The sequence below is a fragment of the Ranitomeya variabilis genome, chromosome 5 (assembly GCF_051348905.1).
Source record: "Ranitomeya variabilis isolate aRanVar5 chromosome 5, aRanVar5.hap1, whole genome shotgun sequence".
NCBI lineage: Eukaryota > Metazoa > Chordata > Amphibia > Anura > Dendrobatidae > Ranitomeya > Ranitomeya variabilis.
The window spans coordinates 50,289,210-50,315,221 of record NC_135236.1 but is presented as its reverse complement, the minus strand read 5'-3'; the positions used below and the strand labels follow the sequence as shown (position 1 = coordinate 50,315,221).

At 49.4% G+C, this 26,012-nt stretch overlaps 2 protein-coding genes across 4 annotated transcripts in view; one reads left to right on the top strand and one right to left on the bottom strand.

Annotated features, from left to right (window-relative positions):
- Positions 1 to 23,357, bottom strand: part of PLPPR2 (phospholipid phosphatase related 2) — a 49,721-nt gene extending 26,364 nt beyond the window's left edge. For both annotated transcript variants that reach the window (XM_077261907.1, XM_077261905.1), the window contains exon 1: positions 23,307 to 23,357. In XM_077261907.1, coding sequence (XP_077118022.1) covers positions 23,307 to 23,322 — 16 coding nt within the window. In that variant the 5' untranslated portion in view covers positions 23,323 to 23,357. The remainder of the gene's footprint in view (positions 1 to 23,306) is intronic.
- Positions 23,113 to 25,389, top strand: TMEM205 (transmembrane protein 205). Of its 2 annotated transcripts, none has more exons than XM_077261909.1 (4): positions 23,113 to 23,408; positions 24,330 to 24,430; positions 24,668 to 24,831; positions 24,936 to 25,389. In XM_077261909.1, the coding sequence occupies exons 2-4, from the start codon at positions 24,331 to 24,333 to the stop codon at positions 25,236 to 25,238; spliced, it is 567 nt and encodes a 188-aa protein (XP_077118024.1). In that variant the 5' UTR covers positions 23,113 to 23,408; position 24,330; the 3' UTR covers positions 25,239 to 25,389. The 2 variants fall into 2 exon arrangements, with proteins under 2 accessions (XP_077118024.1, XP_077118025.1); XM_077261910.1 differs by having other exon boundaries at positions 23,371 to 23,393.
- Positions 25,390 to 26,012: the final 623 nt, after the last annotated feature.

Below are 26,012 nucleotides of genomic sequence, written 5' to 3'. Positions count from 1 at the left end.
AGCTCCCTTATACACAGTATGATGGGCTTGCAGCTCCCTTATACACAGTATGATGGGCCCGCAGCTCCCTTATACACAGTATGATGGGCTTGCAGCTTCCTTATACACAGTATGATGGGCCCACAGCTCCCTTATACACAGTATGATGAGCCCGCAGCTTCCTTATACACAGTATGATGGGCCCGCAGCTCCCTTATACACAGTAACATGGGCCCGCAGCTCCCGTATACACAGTATGATGGGCCCACAGCTCCCTTATACACAGTATGATGGGCCCGCAGCTTCCTTATACACAGTATGATGGTCCCGCAGTTCCCTTATACACAGTAACATGGGCCCGCAGCTCCCGTATACACAGTATGATGGGCTTGCAGCTCCCTTATACACAGTATGATGGACTCACAGCTCCCTGTAATGATTTGGATGTCCTGGCCATTTACTCCGGCGTATTCACTATTTTGTGGCACTGCTGCAGTGCCGCTGCTCAAACTTGTGAGCGCAGCTTCTGACAGGCCAGAAGTTAGAAGCCATGTCACAAGTGCTCAATGTAAGACTATGAGGCTATGTGCACTTGTTGCGGATTTGTGCGGAATTACCGTGGATTTCCTGTGTTTTTTGTGCAGATTTCACATGCATTTTTACACCTGCGGAATCCTATACAGGAGCAGGTGTAAAATGCTGCGGAATCCGCAAAAAGAATTGACATGCTGCGGAAAATACAAAGCAGCATTTCCGCGCGATATTTTCCGCACCATGGGCACAGCGGATTTGGTTTTCCATAGGTTTACATGGCACTGTAAACCAGACGGAAAACTGCTGCGAATCCGCAGCGGCCAATCCGCACCGTGTGCACATACAATCAAGCAAAAAGAGAAAAAACGGAGTTTCATGTCCAAAGAACATTTATATAAATATTTTATTAATTTACAGCAATTTATACCAATAATTTACAACTACAAACAAATGCATAAAGATAATACTCAAGCGCTTTAGAAGGGTAGGGGTAGCACAGACAAGAAAAACGGTGCAGAAATCGGTCTGATGCCACATGTAAAAGCAGATCACTTGTATTGTGCAAAGTATAACATGGGTCTAGAGACGGGGAGCGTATAACCAATTGTATACCAATGCCATGAGCCCTGTACACTGACTCATATCTCACATGTCAAACCATAAAAACTCCCCCCGGACTCTTACCCATGTGCTGGCACCACGATCGGACCACACCGTTGCCCCAACGCACGTTTCGCGTCAGCTTGCTTCCTCAGGGGGCGGTGTTTGTTAGCTGTCCGGCGCTTCATTTTAAAGTATCCCAATTTGCCTTCACTGTGTCCACCTGTGCCGGCGCATAGCTGCGTGTCACCCAGCCAGGTGCTGCATTGCAAGCGGCATCCAAGATGGCGCCGCGGCTCAGCAAGCCAGTCACCTGACCCCACTGAACCACAAACGTCATCCGGCGGCGCCTCCCACAATGCCCCGGGACCAAGATGACACCAGGAATGCGCGCAGTGGACCAAATGGCGACCGGCCTTAATCAGGAGGCGGGGTGGTATGTTAATTTTAACTGTGAAGGAGTGACCGCAAGTTAAACCGTGCAAAAAAGAAAAAAAGAAAAAACAAAAGACTAATTGAATCCTGCAGTGAGCCGACCATAATCAGGAGGCGGAGTATTATGTTAATTTTTACTGTGAAGGAGTGACCGCACTTAGGCATTGCAAAAAAGAATAATAAAAAGAGGAAAAACAAAAAACTAATTAACTCCTGCGGTGAGCACGATAAAAAATATAAAAAGAGATAGAATAAGTGCAGAAACTACACATGGCTAGGTGAAGACCACAAGCCGTAATTATGACTCCATATATGGAGTATAAAGTGTACAGATTAGTGAATAAATACATTATATATATTACCCTCGACACGAGTGACCACAAATTAAAGCAGATTTGTATGATGAACCATAAAAGTGACATATTAAATATACAAGTCAACAGCAAATTAATGCATATTAGTTTATAAAAACATCACGTGCTAAAACAGAGTCCCCATGTTTTTTTAATTCCAGACCACTTGATGGGCCATGGTGTACCAGGCTGAAGACACAAGGTGGACAGCGGATCAAGACTCCAACAGGAACAGTGGACAAAACCAGAATCTCCAGTGACCAAGGGACGATGTACAGAAGCGCCATACCCAGTAAAAGGTAACTATATATAGATCAAAGAAAAACTACAGTTAAAAATAACATCAATAAAACATAAAAAGACAACAAACACAGAAAATAAGACCCACATATTAAAAACCAGCTGGAGAACAACTATAAAAAGGAGCTGAAACTTAGGTTTTCATTTAAGCCGGCAGGAGCTAGTGTGTTTAATACCGCTATCCAGCGGCACTCTCTTTGGGCCAGTTTTTGTTTGGCATCACCACCTCTAATGCCTACATGGATCCTCTCAATGCCCCATGCCTTTAAATCTTTGGGATTACATTTATGGTGTTTCCGGAAATGTTTGGGAATTGGTTTTAGGCTCTCTACATCCTCGATATCTTGTGCTGCTACAATATCTCGTACGTGCTCGCGAATGCGAACACGTAGTTCTCTTGATGTTAGTCCAATGTAGACAAGCTTACAGGTGCAAATTGCATAATATACAACATGTGTTGTACTACATGTTATATATTGGTTGATTCGAAATTGCCGCCTGCCATTTGATGAGGAGAAAGTCAGAGATCTAGTAAGGTTCTTACATGCGAGGCAGACCCCGCATGGAAAGAAACCGTTTTTTTGTCTCCCTGCCTGAAAGGGATCCAGTGTTTTGGCCACATAGTGGCTATGTACCAAAATATCCCTAAAATTACTGCTCCTCCGAGCCGTCATTAGAGGTCGATCAGACATACATCTGCCAAGTATTGGGTCAGTGGTTAGAACAGGCCAATGTTTTTCTAGAATACTCTGCATTTCATTCCATTTATGGTTAAAGGTGGATATGACTCGTGGTTGTTCATCCCAGGCTCTCTCCTTAGTTTTACGTCTCTCAACCAAGAGATCACTCCTTTTTGTTTTTTTGGCCCGTAGATACCCCTTCTTAATGTTACGACCACTGTATCCTCGCTGTTTAAAACGTTCCCCAAGGTCCACAGCCTGTTTCTCAAAAAGTTGATCAGAAGCACAGATCCTTCGAGCCCGAAGGAACTGGCCAGTGGGGATGGCTCTTATCGTGGAGGGTGGATGGGATGAGGTTGAGTGTAATAAAGCGTTAACTGATGTCTCTTTCCTATACATATCTGTATATATGTATCCATTAGACTGTACTTTCAGTGTAATGTCTAAAAAGGAGATCTCACTCCCATGATCTGTATAGGTGAGTCTGATGTTGGAGTCATTGTCGTTCAATCCCACCATAAATCTCTGTAACTCCAGAACAGGGCCATGCCATATAAACAGAACATCATCTATATATCTGTACCAACCAAGAATCTGGGGGGCAGACTGTGCGCCACCGTGAAACACCTCACGCTCCCAATAGCCAAGAAACAAATTAGCATACGAAGGCGCACAGGCCGCCCCCATGGCAGTGCCCTGTTTCTGGAGAAAAAAACGGTCCTTGAATACAAAAAAATTATGGGTTAGGATGAACTCCAACAACTCCAACACCAGCTCCCGTAAATCAGGATCCAAATTGCTGGATTCAAGATAGAATCTCGTCGCCCTCATCCCATCCACATGTCGGATGCTGGTGTATAAGGACTCAACATCCGCCGTAACCAACAGCATGTCCTTCTCCACGACAAGGCCATCAATACGTCTCAGGACGTCCGTAGTGTCCCTGACATAGGAGGGCAACGTCTCAACCTGTGGTTTTAGATAGTGCTCAATAAATTTGCATGTTGCGTCACATAGCCCTCCCATGCCAGAGACAATCGGACGTCCCGGAGGTGAGATCAGGTCTTTGTGGACCTTGGGGAGCAAGTAGAAGGTGGGTATCACAGGATATTGAATTACCAATCCTCCTAGAATTTTCTTGCTGATAATCCCCCTCTCAAACGCCATCTCCAGAATATTCTGAAGCTGGGTTTGAAATTTAGTGAGGGGATTCTGTTGTAATGGGGTATATGTATCCCTGTTTCTTAATTGCCGAAAGGCTTCTTTCTCGTACCTCTCCACCGGCCAGATGACAACGTTACCCCCCTTGTCCGCCGGCTTGATGACAATATCATCCCACGACTTGATTTCCTGTATAGCCTTTCTCTGGGCAATTGTAAGATTGTCCCTTTTTTTATAATTCGTTATTTTATTGAAATCTTCCATCACCAATTTGGTGAAGATTTCCACCTGTGGGCAGAGGGACAAGGGGGGAAAAGTGGTACATCTGGCAGATATAGAAGGTGGAGAGGCACTTACCCCTTCATCAGAAGACTCTCGTTCCAGTGCTTCTAGATTTCTGAGGGCCTCCAATTCAATGGGATCAATCACCTCAGCACTTCCTGAGGATCGCAGATGGAGTCGCTTAAGGATGATTTTCCGGGCGTACAGATGCAAATCCTTTAGTGCTATAAAAAAATCAAAATTATTTAAAGGAGAAAAAGAAAGCCCTAACTCCAATACTTGTTTCTGTGGTTCAGAGAGGACATGAGTGGAAAGATTGATTACCTCAAGTACGTTTGTTTTTGATTTTTTATCCATAGAGGGAAGTGTGTTCATTTTCCGTTTATTTCTAAGGCGTCCCTCTCTCCAGTCAGTTCTCTCTGAATCCTTTTTGGCCCATCCGGATCTTATATTATCCACTCTCAATGTCCTTTCCTCAGCTGAGGAGACGGAAGAGATAGACGTAGACCGGCCTCTTGAGAAATTTTTAAGTGGCCGTCTGTTGTGCCACTTATATATTCGCCCTTGCTGTCGATCGGCCACATCACGTTGGTATTTTTTAGTTTTATTCTGTACGACATCAGTTTCCCATTTTTTTAGAAGTACATCTACCTCTTCCTTGAATTTGGTCACTGCCTCACCAACGAGGCATTTGTTAATTTCCTCTTGTATGCTGTTCAATTCAACATCCAGTTCTTTTAATTGTCTCTCATTATGTTTGGATAGTAGTTCCATAAATTTTTTTGAGCACAAAGAGGCTGCCTCCTCCCACTGCTCTACAAATTCAGTGTCATTGACCACAAAGGAAGGGAACACCTGGACACGTAATCCCCTAGGGACAAGATCACATCCAATATATCGCTCCAAAAAGGCCCTATTCCACCACAGGCGGATACGTTTATTAAGAAGATCTTTATATTTATTCGTAAGGCCACTTATGTCTCCAGATTGACATGCTGCGGAAAATACAAAGCAGCATTTCCGCGCGATATTTTCCGCACCATGGGCACAGCGGATTTGGTTTTCCATAGGTTTACATGGCACTGTAAACCAGACGGAAAACTGCTGCGAATCCGTGTGCACATAGCCTGAGAGTGAGAACGAGGCCAGAACGAGGCTCCCACAGACTCACATTGATTAGTGACCTCTGCGCTGCTCCATGAAACACTGGAGCCTCGGACAGGCCACAAACTGCAGGAGACGGAGCCGAGCGGAGACAAAAACAGATGAAGACTCCAGAAGGTGAGTATCAGACAGGGGGCAGGGGACGGGGATTATCAGCACCGCTCCAGCAATGAATTAAAAAAAATAATGCTGGAGTGGTGCTGTAAATGTGATGCAGCTCTTGGTTACTGTATGCCGGCTCCTTATACTAATACTCATAAAAGACCCAGGTGGTATCAAAAGCCCCCTAAGCCCCCCATATCCAGCCTCCCCAGACAGCAAATATTATGTGATGGAGTACATATAATATCAGAACTAAACATTATAATATTCAGCCCCCAGTGCCGTCTCCCCTCCCCCACTTCAGCCCCAATACCCCATCATCTCACATCCACCCCTCGGTGCCCCGTCCCACCTCACCCACCTTCTGCCCTCACAACCCCCAAATGGTCTCACATTCACCCCCCAGTGCCCTGTCTCCCCTCCCCCACAATACCCCCATGGTCTCACCTTCACCCCCACAGTGCCCTGTCTCCCCTCCCCCACAATACCCCCGTGGTCTCACATTCACCCCCCAGTATCCTGTCCCCCCTCACTCACTTTCAGCCCCCACAATACCCCAACGGTCTCACAGTGACATACCTGAATTTAATAAACCTAATAAGTCCCATCCCCAGCACTTACTGATGAAGTTTGCACTGCAGGCAGGACCAGGAAGTGTCTAGGGGAAATGATAATTGTGGGCACTAGGACCCAGCGTGCCTGTGTAGGGGACAGGGACCTGGTGAGCTGTGCAGACGGGTGGAACCATTGTTGCCGGGAGTCGGGGTTCCGGGGGACGGATTTGAGGGGTGCATGGGAAGCCAGGCTCATGTGACAGGAGGCAGAGTGACGCAGGGAGAGGAGAGGATAAAAAGCAAAACGCGCGAAAGCAGGGGCAGAGAAGCGCGGGAAATCTCTGAGGAGAGGAAACTGCAGCGCAGTTGCTGTGAGTGTGCAGGCCGCAGTGAGACTTGCAGGAAGCAGGGGGAAAACGTGCAACAGACACTGCGGGCAATTACTGGAGCCCCCAAAAAGAGACGCATTCGTCGTCAGCGACCCCCCAGGCAGAGGGGTAGTGCTGACCAGCTCAGGGACAATATTACCGCGCTCCCTGAGAGCACCTTGCCAGAGAGTGCTACAGACTCGCATGGTTTCGTCTCAGCTGTGACTGATACTGATTATTCTCCTAATCCTCCTCAAAAAGACTCTTCTCTGGACTGGGAGGCTGTTACCTCGGATCAACGTCCGCCTGCAGGAGGGAACGCAGCACCGCAAAAGACATTCTGGACTCGACTCTACGCCTGGGCCCGTCGCCAGAAGACACCTCCTTCCTCCGCCATCAGGACTACGGCGTTGTCGGAGCCTCCCCGTCAGGACTACATCGCTGAACCAGCACTGATAAGTGACCGTTGTTGACTTTATCTTAGTAGGGAGTCACTAGTGAGGCGCTGCCGCGTTCTACGGGTGTAGTTCAGGGCGGCCATATAATAATTGGGATTTACTGCGAGATTGTGTTCTTGTATATAAGTTCCCTGCGTGGAAAACGTTTGTTATCTTTTTGGTTGGAAGTTAAAAAGAAAGTTAAAAACGCTATTTGCTTTCTGGCTCCTATTTGTCCCTGCATCCTTCTTTACCTGCGGTCTCTACATTTGGCGTAGTCGTGGCGCTCGTTCAGGATATTATCCGGTCTCCGGTGCTTGCTATGGTTGCGGGGAGGCAGGACATTTCGCACGGGAGTGCCCCCGGAGAGGGAGGGCCTCGTCACGGCGGGCGTTAAACTAGAGGACTCCGAGCTAAGGGGACGACGCTCGGAGTCAGAATCCCCGCGGATGGGTGGTGAAAGTCCCGAAAATTTGGTTGCCAGCTGCCCCCTGGTTTGGGCAGAGTTTGAAGGGCGGGCTGTACGTTGTCTGGTGGACACCGGATCTCAAGTCACGACTATGCCCGAGGCCTATTTTAGAAAACACTTCCCTGTGTCAGTCAGACCCCAATGGGGCCCCGTAATCCGGTTGCAGGCCGCCAATCAGCTGCCCATCCCAGTGGAAGGGGTCACCTGGATGCAAATATCTTTATGTGGGAAAGACCTGGGCCGCCGGGGGGTTGTGTTGACACGGGGGGATCCCAGCCCACAACATATCGTGACTTTGGGGATGAATGTATTGAAGGACTTTGGCAGTTTGCTGTTAGGGGAGACCACACAAGAGACACTCAATCAGTGGGGGACCAGTACACCTCAAGGCTCCGTGTTCAGACAGTTAGTGAGGGAAGTCCGTGTGCAAGAGACCTTTCAGGAGGGAGACATACTAGGGAAAGTAATCACCTCCCCGACAGCAGAAGTGACGTTTCCCCCAGGACAGACTGTTATATCCCTGCCCATCCGAGCTCGCATCCCTCTGGAAGGAGTGCAAGTGCAGGTTGAGCCCACCTTTACGTCCCCTTTGCCCACAGGACTGCTGGTGGCCCGATCTCTGGCTACTGTTAAAAATGGGGCCGTACCAGTGCGATGTGTGAATGTGGACGAACACGATGTCGTGCTACGGGTCCGAAGTGAGATGGCCAAAGTGTTACGACCGTTAGAAGTGATGCCTCCTCCAGATACTTTACAGTTAAAGGTGGATTCCCCTGATCCCTGGATGGTCAGTGTCCGGTCTACACAGGATCCTGAGCTGATAGCGTTACGAAAAGGTCAAACTATTCTGGAACATATGCGAGCAGAATTACCGGGTCTGGATCCATCACAAGTCTCGCGAGTGCAGCGGCTCCTTGGACACTATGCTGAAGTGTTTGCGCAACATGAAGATGATTTTGGCTGTACCACGGCCATCGAACATGGAATTCCGACCGGAGATACAGTGCCCATCAGAGAGCGGTACAGACAGATTCCCCCGCAGATGTACCAGGAAGTAAAGACGTTGTTAGGCCAGATGCTACAAAAGGGAGTGATCCGCGAGAGTCAGAGCCCGTGGGCTGCCCCGATCGTGCTGGTGCGGAAAAAGGACGGCACGCTCCGGTTCTGTGTGGACTATCGTAAGCTAAATGCATGCACCGTCCGAGACTCTTATCCACTTCCCCGTATCGAGGAGTCTCTCTCCGTGCTGGGTCGGGCCAAATATTTTTCCACCTTAGACCTAGCCAGCGGATACTGGCAGGTCCCGATGACAGAAGCAGATCGTCCTAAGACAGCGTTCATCCTTCCCATGGGACTATTTGAGTTCAATCGAATGCCGTTTGGGCTGGCCAACGCTCCAGGCACCTTCCAACGATTAATGGAGCGGTGTCTGGGGGATTTGAACTTCGAGGCCACTCTCATTTATCTGGATGACATCATCATCTACGCCCCAACATTCGAGGAACATCTGTGCCGACTGGAACAGGTACTAGACCGGTTGCTGAAATACGGGCTTAAGGTGAAGCCCCAGAAGTGTCACTTGTTCCGGGAACAGATCGAGTACCTGGGGCATGTGGTGTCCGCCGAAGGAGTCCGGCCATCGCAGGAGAAGATTGCTGCAATCCAGGAGTGGCCCACACCGGAGACCGCTAAAGATGTACGGGCGTTCTTGGGCCTCGCTGGGTACTACCGGCGCTTCGTGAAGAATTTTGCTCGCCGTTCTCACAATCTACAAGTCCTGCTGAAAGGAAGCTCCCCCAAGGAACGGGGAAAGAAGATACAATGGCAGGAGCCACAAGAAGCAGCATTCCGGGACTTGAAGACAGCTCTCATGGAGCCGCCGGTGTTGGCTTATGCGGACTTTTCGCAACCGTTCATCCTACACACCGACGGCAGCTCTCAGGGATTGGGGGCTGTGTTGTCTCAGGTTCAGGATGGGCGGGAGAGAGTGATCGCCTATGCGAGTCGGTCTCTTCATGACTCTGAGTTGAACCCAGACAATTACAGTTCTTTCAAGGTGGAGCTGCTGGCCGTGGTGTGGGCTATGACGGAGCGGTTCGCTGAGTACCTGGCCGGTTCCGAGGTGCTGATACGCACGGATAACAACCCATTGGCACATCTGGAAAATGCTAAATTGGGTGCCCTAGAACAGCGCTGGGTAGCCCGGATGGCCAAGTACAGATACCGTATCCTTTACAAGCGAGGAGCGGAGAATGTTCATGCTGACGCATTATCTCGTCTGCGGAAAAATCCCCCAAGAACTAACCGAGATGAGGAGCTGGAGGGAGAAGAAATCCCCTACGCCATCGGGGGCGCTGCTCAGACGGCTGTGAGCCGGGAACAGACCGGGAACAGAACGGCTGCAGGACTGTTGGTTCAGAGTCGGGACGAATGGATACGGCTACAACAGGAAGACCAGGAACTAGCTCCATTGCGACAGTGGATAACGAATGGTCTATTGCCCGTGAGAACCCCTGGACAAATTCTCCCGTCAGATCTGAACCTTCTTCTGCGGCAGTGGGAGCGCCTAACTCTTCAGGACGGGCTCTTATGCCACTTAACCATGGCTCTGGCAGATTCTGAGCCGACCTGGCAGATGGTCTTACCAGGGCCTGTGGTGGCCGCAGTTGCTAAAGAAGCTCATGAGTCCGGGGCACACTTCGGAGTGAAGAGGACGTTTAAGTGGCTGCAAACTCAGTTCTATCATCCTCGGCTGCTTGCGGAAGTACAAACTGCCTGTAGACAATGTCGACAATGTGAGCTAACCAAGTCACCGGAGGAAAGGGCGCCTGTGCAGAGCATCACGACGTCTGCCCCTTTTGAAGTATTAATGATAGACTACATTACCATTGGAGCAGCGCATCAAGGCTACGAACACTGCCTCGTTATGGTAGATCATTTTTCAAAATTCGCGGTAGTCATCCCTACCCGTGATCAGACAGCTGAGTCGGCGGCGAGCGCTATCTGTAAGAACTTTATTCAAGTTTACGGCTGTCCGAGGCGAATACATTCGGATCAAGGCGCCTGTTTCTTGGGCAAGGTCATGGAAGAGCTGCATCGCCTCTACGGCATTGATAAGTCACGCACCACACCGTATCATCCCCAGGGAAATGGGGCTTGTGAGCGGTTTAACCGGACTTTGCTTCAAATGCTGCGTGCGCTAGAACAAGATCAGAAGGCCCGCTGGCCGGAGTACGTGTCTGACCTAGTGTGGGTCTACAACAATAGAGTTCATCAAGTCACAGGACGCACCCCGTATGAAGTGGTCTTTGGGCGCCCAGGAAAAGGCATGACAGATCTGGAACTGTCTTCGGAGGAAGAAGGCCCCCGAACAGGGATGGCTTCGTGGGTGCGTGATCATCGGCATCGGCTGCAGACCTTACACCGACTGGTACACACTCGAATTCGGCAAGTGGAGCATCGGAGCACCCCTACAGCAAAACCCCCAGAGTTCCGGCCAGGTGATCGAGTACTCGTTCGAGAGCAAAGACCGCAAAACAAGTTAGACCATCGTTGGGAAAAAACACCCTATCGGGTGCTTCGCCGTATAGACCCGCATGGACCTGTATATGAAGTGCAGTCTGAGGCCCTCGGAAGTACAGGTACTCGCATTCTTCATCGCAACATGCTCCGGTTGTGTCGCTCTGTTGACTCGGACACCCCGGAATCCGCAATCAGGGAAGAGCCACCTACGACTGAGTCCCCCAACAACCATTGGTGGGATGAAGAAGATGATGAAGAAGAAGAACGGCGTCAAAATACTCCCCCTATCTCGACTACTACACTACCCCTGACCAGTCACCCTTCCGCTGACGACATTCCCCCAACACCCCCTACACAAGGACCCGAGCCACGACGTTCTGAACGTTCTACTGCCGGTAGACCCCCAACTCGCTACAGTCCTGACTTACACACTAGACAGACCCAAGTGTGGAACAATCCATCAGGTGGGCGACCTGTCAGTGCGAAGGCCTCGCCCAGGGACTGGCGAGCATACAGGGTGGGGGAATGTAGGGGACAGGGACCTGGTGAGCTGTGCAGACGGGTGGAACCATTGTTGCCGGGAGTCGGGGTTCCGGGGGACGGATTTGAGGGGTGCATGGGAAGCCAGGCTCATGTGACAGGAGGCAGAGTGACGCAGGGAGAGGAGAGGATAAAAAGCAAAACGCGCAAAAGCAGGGGCAGAGAAGCGCGGGAAATCTCTGAGGAGAGGAAACTGCAGCGCAGTTGCTGTGAGTGTGCAGGCCACAGTGAGACTTGCAGGAAGCAGGGGGAAAACGTGCAACAGACACTGCGGGCAATTACTGGAGCCCCCAAAAAGAGACGCATTCGTCGTCAGCGACCCCCCAGGCAGAGGGGTAGTGCTGACCAGCTCAGGGACAGTATTACCGCGCTCCCTGAGAACACCTTGCCAGAGAGTGCTACAGACTCGCATGGTTTCGTCTCAGCTGTGACTGATACTGATTATTCTCCTAATCCTCCTCAAAAAGACTCTTCTCTGGACTGGGAGGCTGTTACCTCGGATCAACGTCCGCCTGCAGGAGGGAACGCAGCACCGCAAAAGACATTCTGGACTCGACTCTACGCCTGGGCCCGTCGCCAGAAGACACCTCCTTCCTCCGCCATCAGGACTACGGCGTTGTCGGAGCCTCCCCGTCAGGACTACATCGCTGAACCAGCACTGATAAGTGACCGTTGTTGACTTTATCTTAGTAGGGAGTCACTAGTGAGGCGCTGCCGCGTTCTACGGGTGTAGTTCAGGGCGGCCATATAATAATTGGGATTTACTGCGAGATTGTGTTCTTGTATATAAGTTCCCTGCGTGGAAAACGTTTGTTATCTTTTTGGTTGGAAGTTAAAAAGAAAGTTAAAAACACTATTTGCTTTCTGGCTCCTATTTGTCCCTGCATCCTTCTTTACCTGCGGTCTCTACACCTGAGCCAATCCCAGCCTGCACAGAGTGAAGAAAAACTGCAGCCAGGAAAAGCTTCATGATCAGGTCAGAGGGGCGAAACCATTCACTGCAGGGGGGAGACTGCAGCCGGCCACTGTGCTAATAGCCTGCCCTGCAGAGTCTCCGTCAGACGGGAGCAGACATTATACTGCTCTTCTCCTATGCGGTGTTCTGCCTCCTCACAGAAGTGGCCCTGGCTCCCGGTGGGCCCCTTCATGTGACAGGGCCCGGGGCGACGGCCCCCTCTGCCCCCCCAGTAGCTATGCTACTGCAGAGACTGCTTTACCAGGTGGAGTTAGGAGCCTCCCTATTAGTGCGGTGATATTGTAGTCCTTTACTGCCTATGGCTTCTGGCTAGGTCCTCACAGTTCTCTCTCTGCCCCTCATAGAAATGGAACACAAACGCGTATGACAGGTGACTCGAGTCATTTTGTAGGGTCTCTATCATGACCCAGGCTCTATATGCCACTGTGTCTCCTGGGTGTTATGGCAGACAGGTTATGCGTAGTCTGCTGTCCTGCCGGTTTCTGCTGTGCCACTTAGAGTCCGACACAACCTCGGTCTTCCAGCTACCGGGAATCTGCGCTCTGCAGGGAGGTAGCCCAATTGCAGCTGTCCTCCCCAGTTGTCACTCGCCTGTGCTTCGCTCTCCTGCACGCTCACTAACGCTGTTCCTCCTTCGGTATCTCTCAGTCCTGGAGCTGCAGCACCTCTGGCTGCACGGTCCCAAACACGTCTCTCTACCACGGACTGCTCCAGTCTGCTGCCTGGCACAAACTGTCTGCTTTCCCTCTAGACCAGAATGTATTAATAGGGGAGTTCCCCTGAAAACCAGGTTCAGAGCTCCCCCTTCTGGCCTGGAGTGTGAACATGTTGTATGCATTGTGGTAACCTGATAAAAGAGATCTTCCTTTGCTTCCAAGCGTGACATCACTCTCCCCGTGAGGAAAGCAATGCCACTGTGACGACCAGGACCCTGGGGTGTCACACTGAGCCCGGCATGTCCCGACTACAGGAGAACCAGACGATAGGATGGGAACTAATAAGGGAGAACTGAGCCCAGCATGTCCCGACCAAAGGAGACAAAGCCGATAGGACGGGAACTAATGAGGAAGAGAGGTCTAAGAATACCAGATATCTCACTTATATCGAGGCACTGTGGAGAGAGCTGTTATTATGGGGCACTGTGGATATCACTGTTATTATGGGGCACTGTGGATGTCACTGTTATTATGGGGGCACTGTGGATATCGCTGTTATTATGGGGGCACTGTGGATGTCACTGTTATTATGGGGGCACTGTGGATATCACTGTTATTATGGGGGCACTGTGGATATCACTGTTATTATGGGGCACTGTGGATATCGCTGTTATTATGGGGCACTGTGGATATCACTGTTATTATGGGGGCACTGTGGATATCACTGTTATTATGGGGCACTGTGGATATCGCTGTTATTATGGGGGCACTGTGGATATCGCTGTTATTATGGGGCACTGTGGATATCACTGTTATTATGGGGGCACTGGATATCACTGTTATTATGGGGGCACTGTGGATATCACTGTTATTATGGGGGCACTGTGGGTATCACTGTTATTATGGGGACACTGTGGGTATCACTGTTATTATGGGGGCACTGTGGGTATCACTGTTATTATGGGGCACTGTGGATATCACTGTTATTATGGGGCACTGTGGATATCACTGTTATTATGGGGGCACTGTGGATATCACTGTTATTATGGGGCACTGTGGATATCACTGTTATTATGGGGGCACTGTGGATATCACTGTTATTATGGGGGCACTGTGGATGTCACTGTTATTATGGGGGCACTGTGCATATCGCTGTTATTATGGGGCACTGTGGATATCGCTGTTATTATGGGGGTACTGTGAATATCACTGTTATTATGGGGGCACTGTGGATGTCACTGTTATTAAGGGGGGCTTCCCCTTCTCTCTGACGTGCTGTGTTCACTTCATAGTTCCAAACAAGACTGATCTGTGTCTCACCTCCCCATTCACAGGTTAGGGGGGTGGGTCACAGGGGCTCATTGTTTCAACAAGCTAGGTCAACATGTCATTAGCATATTAGCAAACAACATTATTCACTGACCCTGTGGAGAGATAACAGTACAGGAATGTGGGGAGAATATCAGATGGCAAATAACAACTCAACACCATGAAAAAAAGTAAAATAGAAATATACACAAAATGATACCCACATAGCATATCACACCATCACAACCTCTCCCCCCTCATAATAAGTGAGCACGCCATGAGGCCTACACAGACCTCTGGCCTGCTCACTTTAGTCCACATCGCTCAATAGTTTATAGTTCCTTGTACAGTGGCAGGGGTAGGTCAGCCTGGGAAGCCTATGGTTCTTCTTGTCGAGATAGTCCATCGGCGTTCTGGTGTTGGCTTCCCCGCTTGTATTGGATGGAGAAGCTGTAGGGTTGTAAGGACAAGCTCCAGCGCAGCAATCTTCCATTGTCCCCTGATACGCGGTTCAGCCATGTGAGGGGATTGTGGTCTGTAATAATTGTAAAGTCTCTGCCATACAAGTATGGCTGCAATTTTTTTAGCGCCCATACGATGGCAAGGCAGTCCTTTTCAATAGTAGCATAGGCAACTTCCAGGATCCAGTAGTTTCCGACTGGCAAAAGCAACAGGATGTTCTTCTCCGGCGGCGTTCACTTGGCTAAGTACTGCCCCAATCCCAAAGGTGGATGCATCTGCCTGCATGAGGAATCTGCGCTTATAATCAGGGGCAGCCAAGACAGGAGCAGTGATGAGGGGTGTCTTTAACGCTGAAAAGGCATTCTCACATGCAGTTGTCCATGTCACATTCCTAGGCATGTTCTTGCGGGTCAGGTCGGTTAGGGGTTTGGCCAAGGTGCTGACGTTAGAAACAAATTTTCGATAATAACCAGCAGTTCCTAAAAATGCAAGTACCTGCTTTTTAGTCTGGGGTCTACACCAGTTGCTAATGGCTTCCACCTTGGCAGGCTCAGGCCTTGGGGTCCCACCCCCTACTCTATGCACGAGGTACTGCACCTCAGCCATCCCTATTTGGCATTTATCAGGGCGAATGGTCAGTCCTGCAGCAAGGATACAGTCTAGCACTATGCCCAAGTGTTTAAGATGTTCCTCCCAGGTGGTGCTAAAAATGGCAATGTCATCTAAGTAAGCACAGGCAAAGTCCTGACATTGTTGTAACAGTTGATCTACCAGTCTCTGAAAAGTAGCGGGGGCATTTTTCATCCCAAAGGGCATTCCCAGGAACTCAAAAAGCCCAAATGGAGTAATGAAGGCCGAGCGCTCCCGAGCGTCCTCTGTTAGGGGTATCTGCCAGTACCCCTTGCTCAAGTCTAACGTGGTCACAAATTGGGCACTGGCCAGAAGATCCAATAGATCATCAATCCTGGGCATGGGGTAAGCATCACTCTTGGTGGCATCATTTAATCGTCTCTAATCAACGCAGAATCGTGTTGTACCATCCTTCTTGGGGACCAGGACGACAGGAGAGGCCAAAGAACTGTGAGATGGCTGAACAATTCCCAGTCGTTTCATCTCCTCCAGTTCGTTCTTTATCATACCTTGAACAGCCTCTGGAGCCCGGTAGGCAGCCTGCTGGATGGGGCGTTGTCCTGGGGTTTCCACATGGTGGCTGGTGAGAGTAGTCTTCCCCGGCTTTGAGGAGAATGCAGCAGCCCTCGGCCTTAGTACAGCGAAAATATCATCCTTTTGTATATCCGATAAATGGGGGCCCAGGGGCACTTGTTCCAGTGATCCTCCCGCTTGGGCGACCTGGAGAAGATCGGGGAGATACTCGTCATCGGCGGTATCACTAGGGGGGTGGCAGACGGCTAGAACAGGCAGAGATCGGTCGTGGTAGTCTTTCAGCATGTTAATGTGGACAATTTTCTGTCGTCAACCACTAGAGTCCAGGGCAATAACGTAGTTAGTGTCATTAATTTTCTTGACAACCTGATAAGGGCCTTCCCACACTGCTTGAAGCTTGTTGGCAGGGGAAGCAGTAATCATGAGCACTTGTTGTCCTTCCATAAATTCCCGGGTCCTGGCATTACGGTCATACCAGGTTTTTTGTCTGGACTGGGCCATTCGCTGATGTTCTTTAGCCAAGGCAGCTAGCTGGGCGAGACGGTCTCTGAACTCTAGAACATAGGGAATGATGGGCATTCCGGTGTCTGAGATATCTCCCTCCAAATGTTCTTTCAGAAGAGTGAGAGGCCCACGGACCTTCCGGCTAAACAGTAGTTCGAAGGGAGAGAATCCTGTGGACTCTTGGGGAACCTCCCGATAGGCAAAGAGGAGATGTGGCAGGTATTTTTCCCAGTCTTTTTCAACTTCAACAAAAGCCCTCAGCATATTTTTTAGGGTTCCATTAAAGCGTTCACATAGTCCGTTGGTCTGCGGGTGGTATGGGGTGGTGCGAATGGCTCAAACACCACAGGTATGCCATAGGGACTGGACCAGATCTGACATGAACTGAGTGCCTTGATCCGATAATATTTCACTAGGAAAGCCTACCCGGGTAAAGATGGTAACAAGGCTACCTTTACTGCTGTAATACTGGACAGGGCCACAGCTTCCGGATACCTAGTGGCATAGTCCACCACTGTCAGGATATATTTTTTCCCCGACCAGCTGGGGTGGGCCAGAGGACCTATGATGTCAACAGCTACACGTTGAAATGGTTCTTCAATTATGGGCAGGGATTGCAGGGGTACCTTATGTCGAGCTCCTAGATGCCGCATTCGCTGGCACACATCGCAGGTGCGGCAATATGGGCTACCAACTGCGAGATGCCAGGCCAGTAAAAACTTTGGGTGAGTCTCTTTTCAGTCCTTTTCCTCCCTTGATGCCCAGCCAAGGGGATGTCATGGGCCAGTTGGAGTAGCTGTGCCCTGTACTTCTGAGGGACAATGAGTTGCCTGGTCGTTGCGTCAGGGTTGCCCCTGTCACTGACCTTTGTTGTACGATAATACAGTCCGTTTTCTTGAGTGAAGCCATCCTCATTATCTCCCATGTGCCCAGTTTCTGCCCTTAGCCTAAAGGCCCCGTCTCACATAGCGAGATCGCTAGCGATATCGCTGCTGAGTCACAAGTTTTGTGACGCAACAGCGACCTCAGTAGCGATCTCGCTATGTGTGACACGTACCAGCGATCAGGCCCCTGCTGTGAGATCGCTGGTCGTGTCGGAATGGCCTGGACCTTTTTTTGGTCGTTGAGGCCCCGCTGACATCGCTGAATCGGTGTGTGTGACACCGATCCAGCGATGTCTTCACTGGTAACCAGGGTAAACATCGGGTTACTAAGCGCAGGGCCGCGCTTAGTAACCCGATGTTTACCCTGGTTACCAGCGTAAATGTAAAAAAAAAAAAACAGTACATACTTACCATCTGATGTCCGTCAGGTCCCTCGCCGTCTGCTTCCTGCACTGACTGACTGCCGGCCGTACAGTGAGAGCGCAGCACAGCAGTGACGTCACCGCTGCGCTCTGCTCTCACTGTACGGCCGGATCTCAGTCAGAGCAGGAAGCAGACGGCGAGGGACCTGACGGACATCAGATGGCAAGTATGTACTGTTTGTTTTTTTTGGTAACCAGGGTAAACATCGGGTTACTAAGCGCGGCCCTGCGCTTAGTAACCCGATGTTTACCCTGGTTACCTGGGTGCTGCAGGGGGACTTCGGCATCGTTGAAGACAGTTTCAACGATGCCGAAGTCGTTCCCCTGATCGTTGGTCGCTGGAGAGAGCTGTCTGTGTGACAGCTCCCCAGCGACCACACAACGACTTACCAACGATCACGGCCAGGTCGTATCGCTGGTCGTGATCGTTGGTAAATCGCTATGTGAGACGGGGCCTTAAGGGCTGCTAAGGTAGTGTCACCCTCTATTTCTCTCCTAAACTCCTCTCTATCCCAAAACTCTCCCAATGTAGTAGCAGCGAACGTATTGCTTACCAACTCTGATGCAATTTGTGGTGGTTGCTCCCCGGTGTGGTCCGGATGACGAAGTGCTTGAAGGGCCTGTAGTCAGGTGACTGCTCCCACAAATTGACACTGTAACTCCCCAATGTCATTCCCAAGGAGGATATCTGCAGGAAGTCCTCCCATAACTTCAATCCAACACAGTTTTTCTCCACAACCATAATCCAAACGCACAGAAGCTCGATGTATATATTTGCGGGCACCCCCCGCCAAGACAATGGGAATTCCCGGACCCTGGTAAATTGCCTCGGGATCAACCACACGGGGGTCAGCGATAGTCAGGAATGCCCCCGTGTCTCTAAATCCTGACACTTTGTATCCATCGATTAAGACGTCCTGCAGGTGGCGTTGCCGTTGCTCTGAGTAGCTAAAGGACAAAGGCCGGAGTCCATACATTCCAAGAGGGGTATCTAAGGTGCCGGGGTCGGTGGTCCACTCTGGTGGAGGTGGTGGTAGCTCTTCCTCAGGCAGGATGGAGTGTACAGGATGTACTGGACGAGGTGGGGCTGCGTGGGGCTCCCTCCGAATCCTTGAGGGACAGCCAGACTGCAAATGTCCAGGTCGCCCACACCCATAACATCTCCTCTCTGTGATACCCCCAGGTCGTGGTCGGAACTGTTGGGGCCCAGGATTGTGAGGTGTGATGGTCAATGGCTTGCGACGGGGTGGAGGGGCATATATAATCGGAGGGGGACTGGGCGGCATGGGAGAAGGCCGTGGTTCATTGTCCAGAAGCCTCCTCCATTGCGGTCGGATAGTAAGGGCTTCATCAGCCAGGGCTGCAGCTCTATCCACGGTGCATGGCGTGCGCTCCCGGACCCATTCCCGTACCTCTGCGGGGCACTTGGCAAGAAATTGTTCTATAAGGATCGCCTGTATAACATCTTCCATAGTAAAGGCGTTTTCTGCTTCCAGCCATCTCCGACATGCCTGGGACATCTTATGTGCAGACATCCTAATGATCCTCCCGTAGTGCATGGGAGGTCTCGGAACTTGGCCCTATATGAGTCTGGGGTGATAGCATGGTAATCCAGGATAGTCCGCTTTACAATGTTATAATCCCGGTTCCGCTGTGAGTCAATGGTTCGGTAAGCCTCCGCCAGGCTACCGTTCAGGAGTCCCACTAACAAACGCATCCAGCCAGAGTGGGGCACCTCCATCACAGCACACTGCTGCTCAAAGTCCTTGAAGAACCCCTCCACATCTCCGGAAACCTCATCAAATGGCTTAAACTCTGTCCGGGTGATCCGTACAGGCTCCCGGATCGTTGGGTTTACATTCCACATTGCGTTACTCCCTATTTCGATCTGCGTTGCTTCTTGTCTCCGCTGTGCCCGGCGGGCAGCCTCCTCCTTGTACTCCTGAGACATGCCTGGGCCCAGAACCGCCATCTCTTCTTCGTACCACACCACCCACTGGCTTTTTGGGGTGGGAATCCCTGTCTCCTGTGCTTGTCCTTCAGACATATGGGAGGAGGTGGCCGGGCTAGTACCCACCAGTAGATCAATTAAGTCTTCTTTAGTCAGTCCCTGGTAGTTCAGGCCCAGGTCTCTGGCTCTCTCCTGTAAACTGCATACAGTCCAATTTCTGTACTCACTCTGTGTGTGGTTCTCCATTACGTTATGCTCTGTTGATCCCTCTGCTTGCCACCAGTTGTCACAGGGTCCTACTCTGGTATCACACAATCAACAGAGCGAGAGATGAGTGAAAAGATCCAAGAATCTTTATTTAGGCAAAAAACACGAAAGGTACAGATATACGATCCATCACACAAAGGATAAAAAATAGTCCAGAACACGAATGCAGTTGAGTAACAGGATAAATGTCCAACAATCCAGCACCGAGGATAAAATATGGTCCATACGCTTCCCCTTCTCTCTGACGTGCTGTGTTCACTTCATAGTTCCAAACAAGACTGATCTGTGTCTCACCTCCCCATTCACAGGTTAGGGGGGTGGGTCACAGGGGCTCATTGTTTCAACAAGCTAGGTCAACATGTCATTAGCATATTAGCAAACAACATTATTCACTGACCCTGTGGAGAGATAACAGTACAGGAATGTGGGGAGAATATCAGATGGCAAATAACAACTCAACACCATGAAAAAAAGTAAATAGAAATATACACAAAATGATACCCACATAGCATATCACACCATCACAGGGCACTGTGGATATCACTGTTATTATGGGGCACTGTGGATATCACTGTTATTATGGGGCACTGTGGATATCGCTGTTATTATGGGGCACTGTGGATATCGCTGTTATTATGGGGGCACTGTGGATGTCACTGTTATTATGGGGCACTGTGAATATCACTGTTATTATGGGGGCACTGTGGATATCACTGTTATTATGGGGGCACTGTGGATATCACTGTTATTATGGGGCACTGTGAATATCACTGTTATTATGGGGGCACTGTGGATATCACTGTTATTATGGGGGCACTGTGGATATCACTGTTATTATGGGGGCACTGTGGATATCACTGTTATTATGGGGGCACTGTGGATATCACTGTTATTATGGGGGGCACTGTGGATATCACGGTTATTATGGGGGCACTGTGGATATCGCTGTTATTATGGGGCACTGTGGATATCGCTGTTATTATGGGGGCACTGTGGATATCACGGTTATTATGGGGGCACTGTGGATGTCACTGTTATTATGGGGGCACTGTGGATATCACTGTTATTATGGGGGCACTGTGGATATCACTGTTATTATGGGGGCACTGTGGATATCACTGTTATTATGGGGCATTGTGGATATCGCTGTTATTATGGGGGCACTGTGGATATCACTGTTATTATGGGGCACTGTGGATATCACGGTTATTATGGGGGCACTGTGGATGTCACTGTTATTATGGGAGCACTGTGGATATCACGGTTATTATGAGGGCACTGTGGATATCACTGTTATTATGGGGGCACTGTGGATATCACGGTTATTATGGGGGCACTGTGGATATCACTGTTATTATGGGGCACTGTGGATATCGCTGTTATTATGGGGGCACTGTGGATATCACTGTTATTATGGGGACACTGTGGATATCACTGTTATTATGGGGGCACTGTGGATATCACGGTTATTATGGGGGCACTGTGGATATCACTGTTATTATGGGGCACTGTGGATATCACGGTTATTATGGGGGCACTGTGGATGTCACTGTTATTATGGGGCACTGTGGATATCACTTATTATGGGGGCACTGTGGATATCACTGTTATTATGGGGGCACTGTGGATGTCACTGTTATTATGGGGGCACTGTGGATATCACTTATTATGGGGGCACTGTGGATGTCACTGTTATTATGGGGACACTGTGGATATCACTGTTATTATGGGGGCACTGTGGATATCGCTGTTATTATGGGGCACTGTGGATATCGCTGTTATTATGGGGCACTGTGGATATCACTGTTATTATGGGGGCACTGTGGATATCACTGTTATTATGGGGGCACTGTGGATGTCACTGTTATTATGGGGGCACTGTGGATATCACTTATTATGGGGGCACTGTGGATGTCACTGTTATTATGGGGACACTGTGGATATCACTGTTATTATGGGGGCACTGTGGATATCGCTGTTATTATGGGGCACTGTGGATATCGCTGTTATTATGGGGGCACTGTGGATATCACTGTTATTATGGGGGCACTGTGGATATCACTGTTATTATGGGGGCACTGTGGATGTCACTGTTATTATGGGGGCACTGTGGATATCACTTATTATGGGGGCACTGTGGATGTCACTGTTATTATGGGGACACTGTGGATATCACTGTTATTATGGGGGCACTGTGGATATCGCTGTTATTATGGGGCACTGTGGATATCACTGTTATTATGGGGCACTGTGGATATCACTGTTATTATGGGGGCACTGTGGATATCACTGTTATGGGGGCACTGTGTGGATATCGCTGTTATTATGGGGGCACTGTGGGTATCACTGTTATTATGGGGGCACTGTGGATATCACTGTTATTATGGGGGCACTGTGGATATCACTGTTATTATGGGGCACTGTGGATATCGCTGTTATTATGGGGCACTGTGGATATCACTGTTATTATGGGGGCACTGTGGATATCACTGTTATTATGGGGCACTGTGGATATCGCTGTTATTATGGGGGCACTGTGGATATCACTGTTATTATGGGGGCACTGTGGATATCACTGTTATTATGGGGCACTGTGGATATCACTGTTATTATGGGGCACTGTGGATATCGCTGTTATTATGGGGGCACTGTGGATATCGCTGTTATTATGGGGGCACTGTGGATATCACTGTTATTATGGGGCACTGTGGATATCACTGTTATTATGGGGGCACTGTGGATATCGCTGTTATTATGGGGAGCACTGTGGATATCACTGTTATTATGGGGGCACTGTGGATATTGCTGTTATTATGGGGGCACTGTGGATATCACTGTTATTATGGGGGCACTGTGGATATCGCTGTTATTATGGGGAGCACTGTGGATATCACTGTTATTATGGGGGCACTGTGGATATTGCTGTTATTATGGGGCACTGTTGCTATCGCTGTTATTATGGGGGACTAACCCTCCTTTCCGGCGCTGTCGCTAATACTCTATGTGTATGTATGTGTAATTTCGGACTATATTTCTAGTTCACAGGCAGTCAGACAGGTGGCGACATTACAGCTTCGGCTCGAGGACTCATTCGGTGGTTTTCGGAAGGCGAACAGAGAGAAAAGTAATAATTTTTCCTCAGCTGAGCTTCCGTAGTCCACAAAGTACTTAGGGACATCTTAGTAACAGTTGCTAAGGGAGGAACGCGTATCCGATTGGTCGGAAAAGAAACCTGCTTCTAATGACATCACGAGGAATAATGAAATCGCAGGGAACCCGGAAGTAGGAGTCAGTCGCTCTGCTGGTGTCAGACCGTGAGGTAGACGATTGTCAGGTACAAGGGGCGGCGGCTCAGTGTATGACGTCACATGTTTGTACTAATGACGGTGTTTATATGTTTTATATATTTCAAGGCTCCCCCAGGCTTGCTAGGATTTGTAGTTCGCCAGCATAAGCTGCTAATGCTCTGAAATCAGGCCAAGGCTCTAATGCATAATTAGATCGGCTGTTCTTAGAGGGGAACTCCATGTCATGACTTTTGGAGCACAAATTTCCTTCTTACTCTACAATTAAAGAGCTCTGACCCTCGTCTGTGTGTAAAATGTCACCGCAGTGGGTCCTGTCACTTTAAAACAAATCTATGCTTTGCTCTTATCGTTCAGTGGCTTGGTGTCTGCTTGCTGTCAGTGAATAGACACATCCAGAGTGCGCCATAGCCCGGCCTCCATTAGTGTCAGCGGGGACATCAGCACTGTATAGAGGATTACATTCAGCGACAGCAAGCAGAGATCGTGAACATGGCGGGGAAGGGATGTAATCCCAAATCCACAGGAAGCTCGGATTATTATTGGGGCGTCCATGGATAAGGGGCAGCACGTGTGCAGGCGGCCGCTTATCTCCCTCGCTGTATAATAACCTGCATTTCTGGCTGATCCCCTAAAGGGATTGTCCCACTGTGAAATTAACGATCAGCTATGTGGGCCAGCGCCTATATGGCGGGTCTATAGTGGGGGGCCGCCATTTATATGCCATGATAGGGAATGCAAGAGACTGCCCCCTTATGTTGGGGTGCATGGTGACTGCGCTGCCCCCCGATCTGACGGCCGCACGCAGCCCACGCTGGCCTCTTGTACCGTACACGGCCGCCTTATCTGCTGCATGACTCAGCACCAGGATAGTCTGGGCCTGCAGAGGGGAGTAGGAGACACTGTGGATGTATGTGGCGTGGGGTGACGATTGCTGTTGTTCTCCGCAGGATGGTGGCGGAGGGGGATCCCGGGAGCCTGGTGAAGGTGGCGCACGTCCTGCTGCTGGCGGCATCATGGGGCATGCAGTGCTGGGTGACGTTTGTCGCAGGTGATGCCTCACGTGTGTGGTGACTTTTTGGCCTCTCTGTGCCTCTGCTTAGTGATAAGTGACCGGTGTCCATCCTGGGATATTGGGACAAGGACGGCAGAGTCCGATGGGTGTTGTGTGACCCGGTACCCTAGGGGTGGCATCTGCGGTGTAGCAGCGGCACAGAACGATCTATGGCCGTGTGACCGGTTAGTCTATGTCTTATAAGTAGCTGACGTCCTTCTTCCTCCTCCGCAGGCTTCGTAATGATCAGGGGCGTTCCCCGCCATATGTTTGGATTGGTGCAGAGTAAGCTGTTCCCCTTCTATGGGCACATTGTGCTGGGCTTCTCCTTCCTGAACCTGGCCATTTATGCCGCTTATCACCCGCGGGAGCTGCTCTCCACCACTGAGAGCGTGCAGGTGAGTGACCCCAAACCTGAGCCCCCCAGGTATCACGCACCCTAATAGCTCTGGTTGTGTTATATGGGACACAACATATGCTCATCTGTCTGTATATTTTGCAGATCGGTCTCTTCTTCGTCTCCCTCATTCTATCTGCACTCAACGCTCGATGGTTCTTCCCGGCCTCTACTAATGTCATGTTTAAGATGCAGGCCGTAGAGCGCGAGCATGGCCTGGGAGCGGAGATCGGGCTGAGCGCCAACGTGGAAGGGTACAAGCGCCTTCGGGAGAAGGACCCCAAATACCAAGCACTGCGCAAATCCTTCGTGCGTTACCACAGTATCTCCTCTCTCTGCAACTTGGTGACGTTGCTCTGTAATGGCGCAAGTTTGGTATTCACTGCCCTGCTACTGCCCTCAATATAAAGAGTCTGCAGTAGGGACCACGGACCGCAAACGTGCCAAGCAACGCTGATATTGCACTTTCAAAATTCCTGTTAATTTCTTGTTAATTGATGTGAATTCTCAGCTTGTACATTTTTAATGAATAAAATGTTGGATTTTTAAGAAACGAAAATTTGTCAATGTGTACAGGAATATAGCGAATACAATACTGCCCCCTATGTACAATAATATAACTACTATAATACTGCCCCCTATGTACAATAATATAACTACTATAATACTGCCCCCTATGTACAAGAATATAACTACTATAATACTGCCCCTATGTACAAGAATATAACTACTATAATACTGCTCCTATGTACAAGAATATAACTACTATAATACTGCCCCTATGTACAAGAATATAACTACTATAATACTGCCCCTATGTACAAGAATATAACTACTATAATACTGCTCTTATGTACAAGAATATAACTACTATAATACTGCTCCTATGTACAAGAATATAACTACTATAATACTGCTCTATATACAAGAATATAACTACTATAATACTGCCCCTATGTACAAGAATATAACTACTATAATACTGCCCCTATATACAAGAATATAACTACTATAATACTGCCCCTATGTACAAGAATATAACTACTATAATACTGCTCCTATGTACAAGAATATAACTACTATAATACTGCTCCCTATGTACAGGAATATAACTACTATAATACTGGTCATATGTACAAGAATATAACTACTATAATACTGCTCCTATGTACAAGAATATAA

What these genes read in the sequence shown, in the direction of transcription:
- TMEM205 (XM_077261909.1), top strand. Translation starts at nt 24,331, where the DNA reads ATGGTGGCGGAGGGGGATCCCGGGAGCCTGGTGAAGGTGGCGCACGTC. An exon ending in CTGGGTGACGTTTGTCGCAG is followed by an intron (nt 24,431 to 24,667) that starts GTGATGCCTCAC and finishes CCTCCTCCGCAG; the next exon opens with GCTTCGTAATGATCAGGGGC. An exon ending in CCACCACTGAGAGCGTGCAG is followed by an intron (nt 24,832 to 24,935) that starts GTGAGTGACCCC and finishes TATATTTTGCAG; the next exon opens with ATCGGTCTCTTCTTCGTCTC.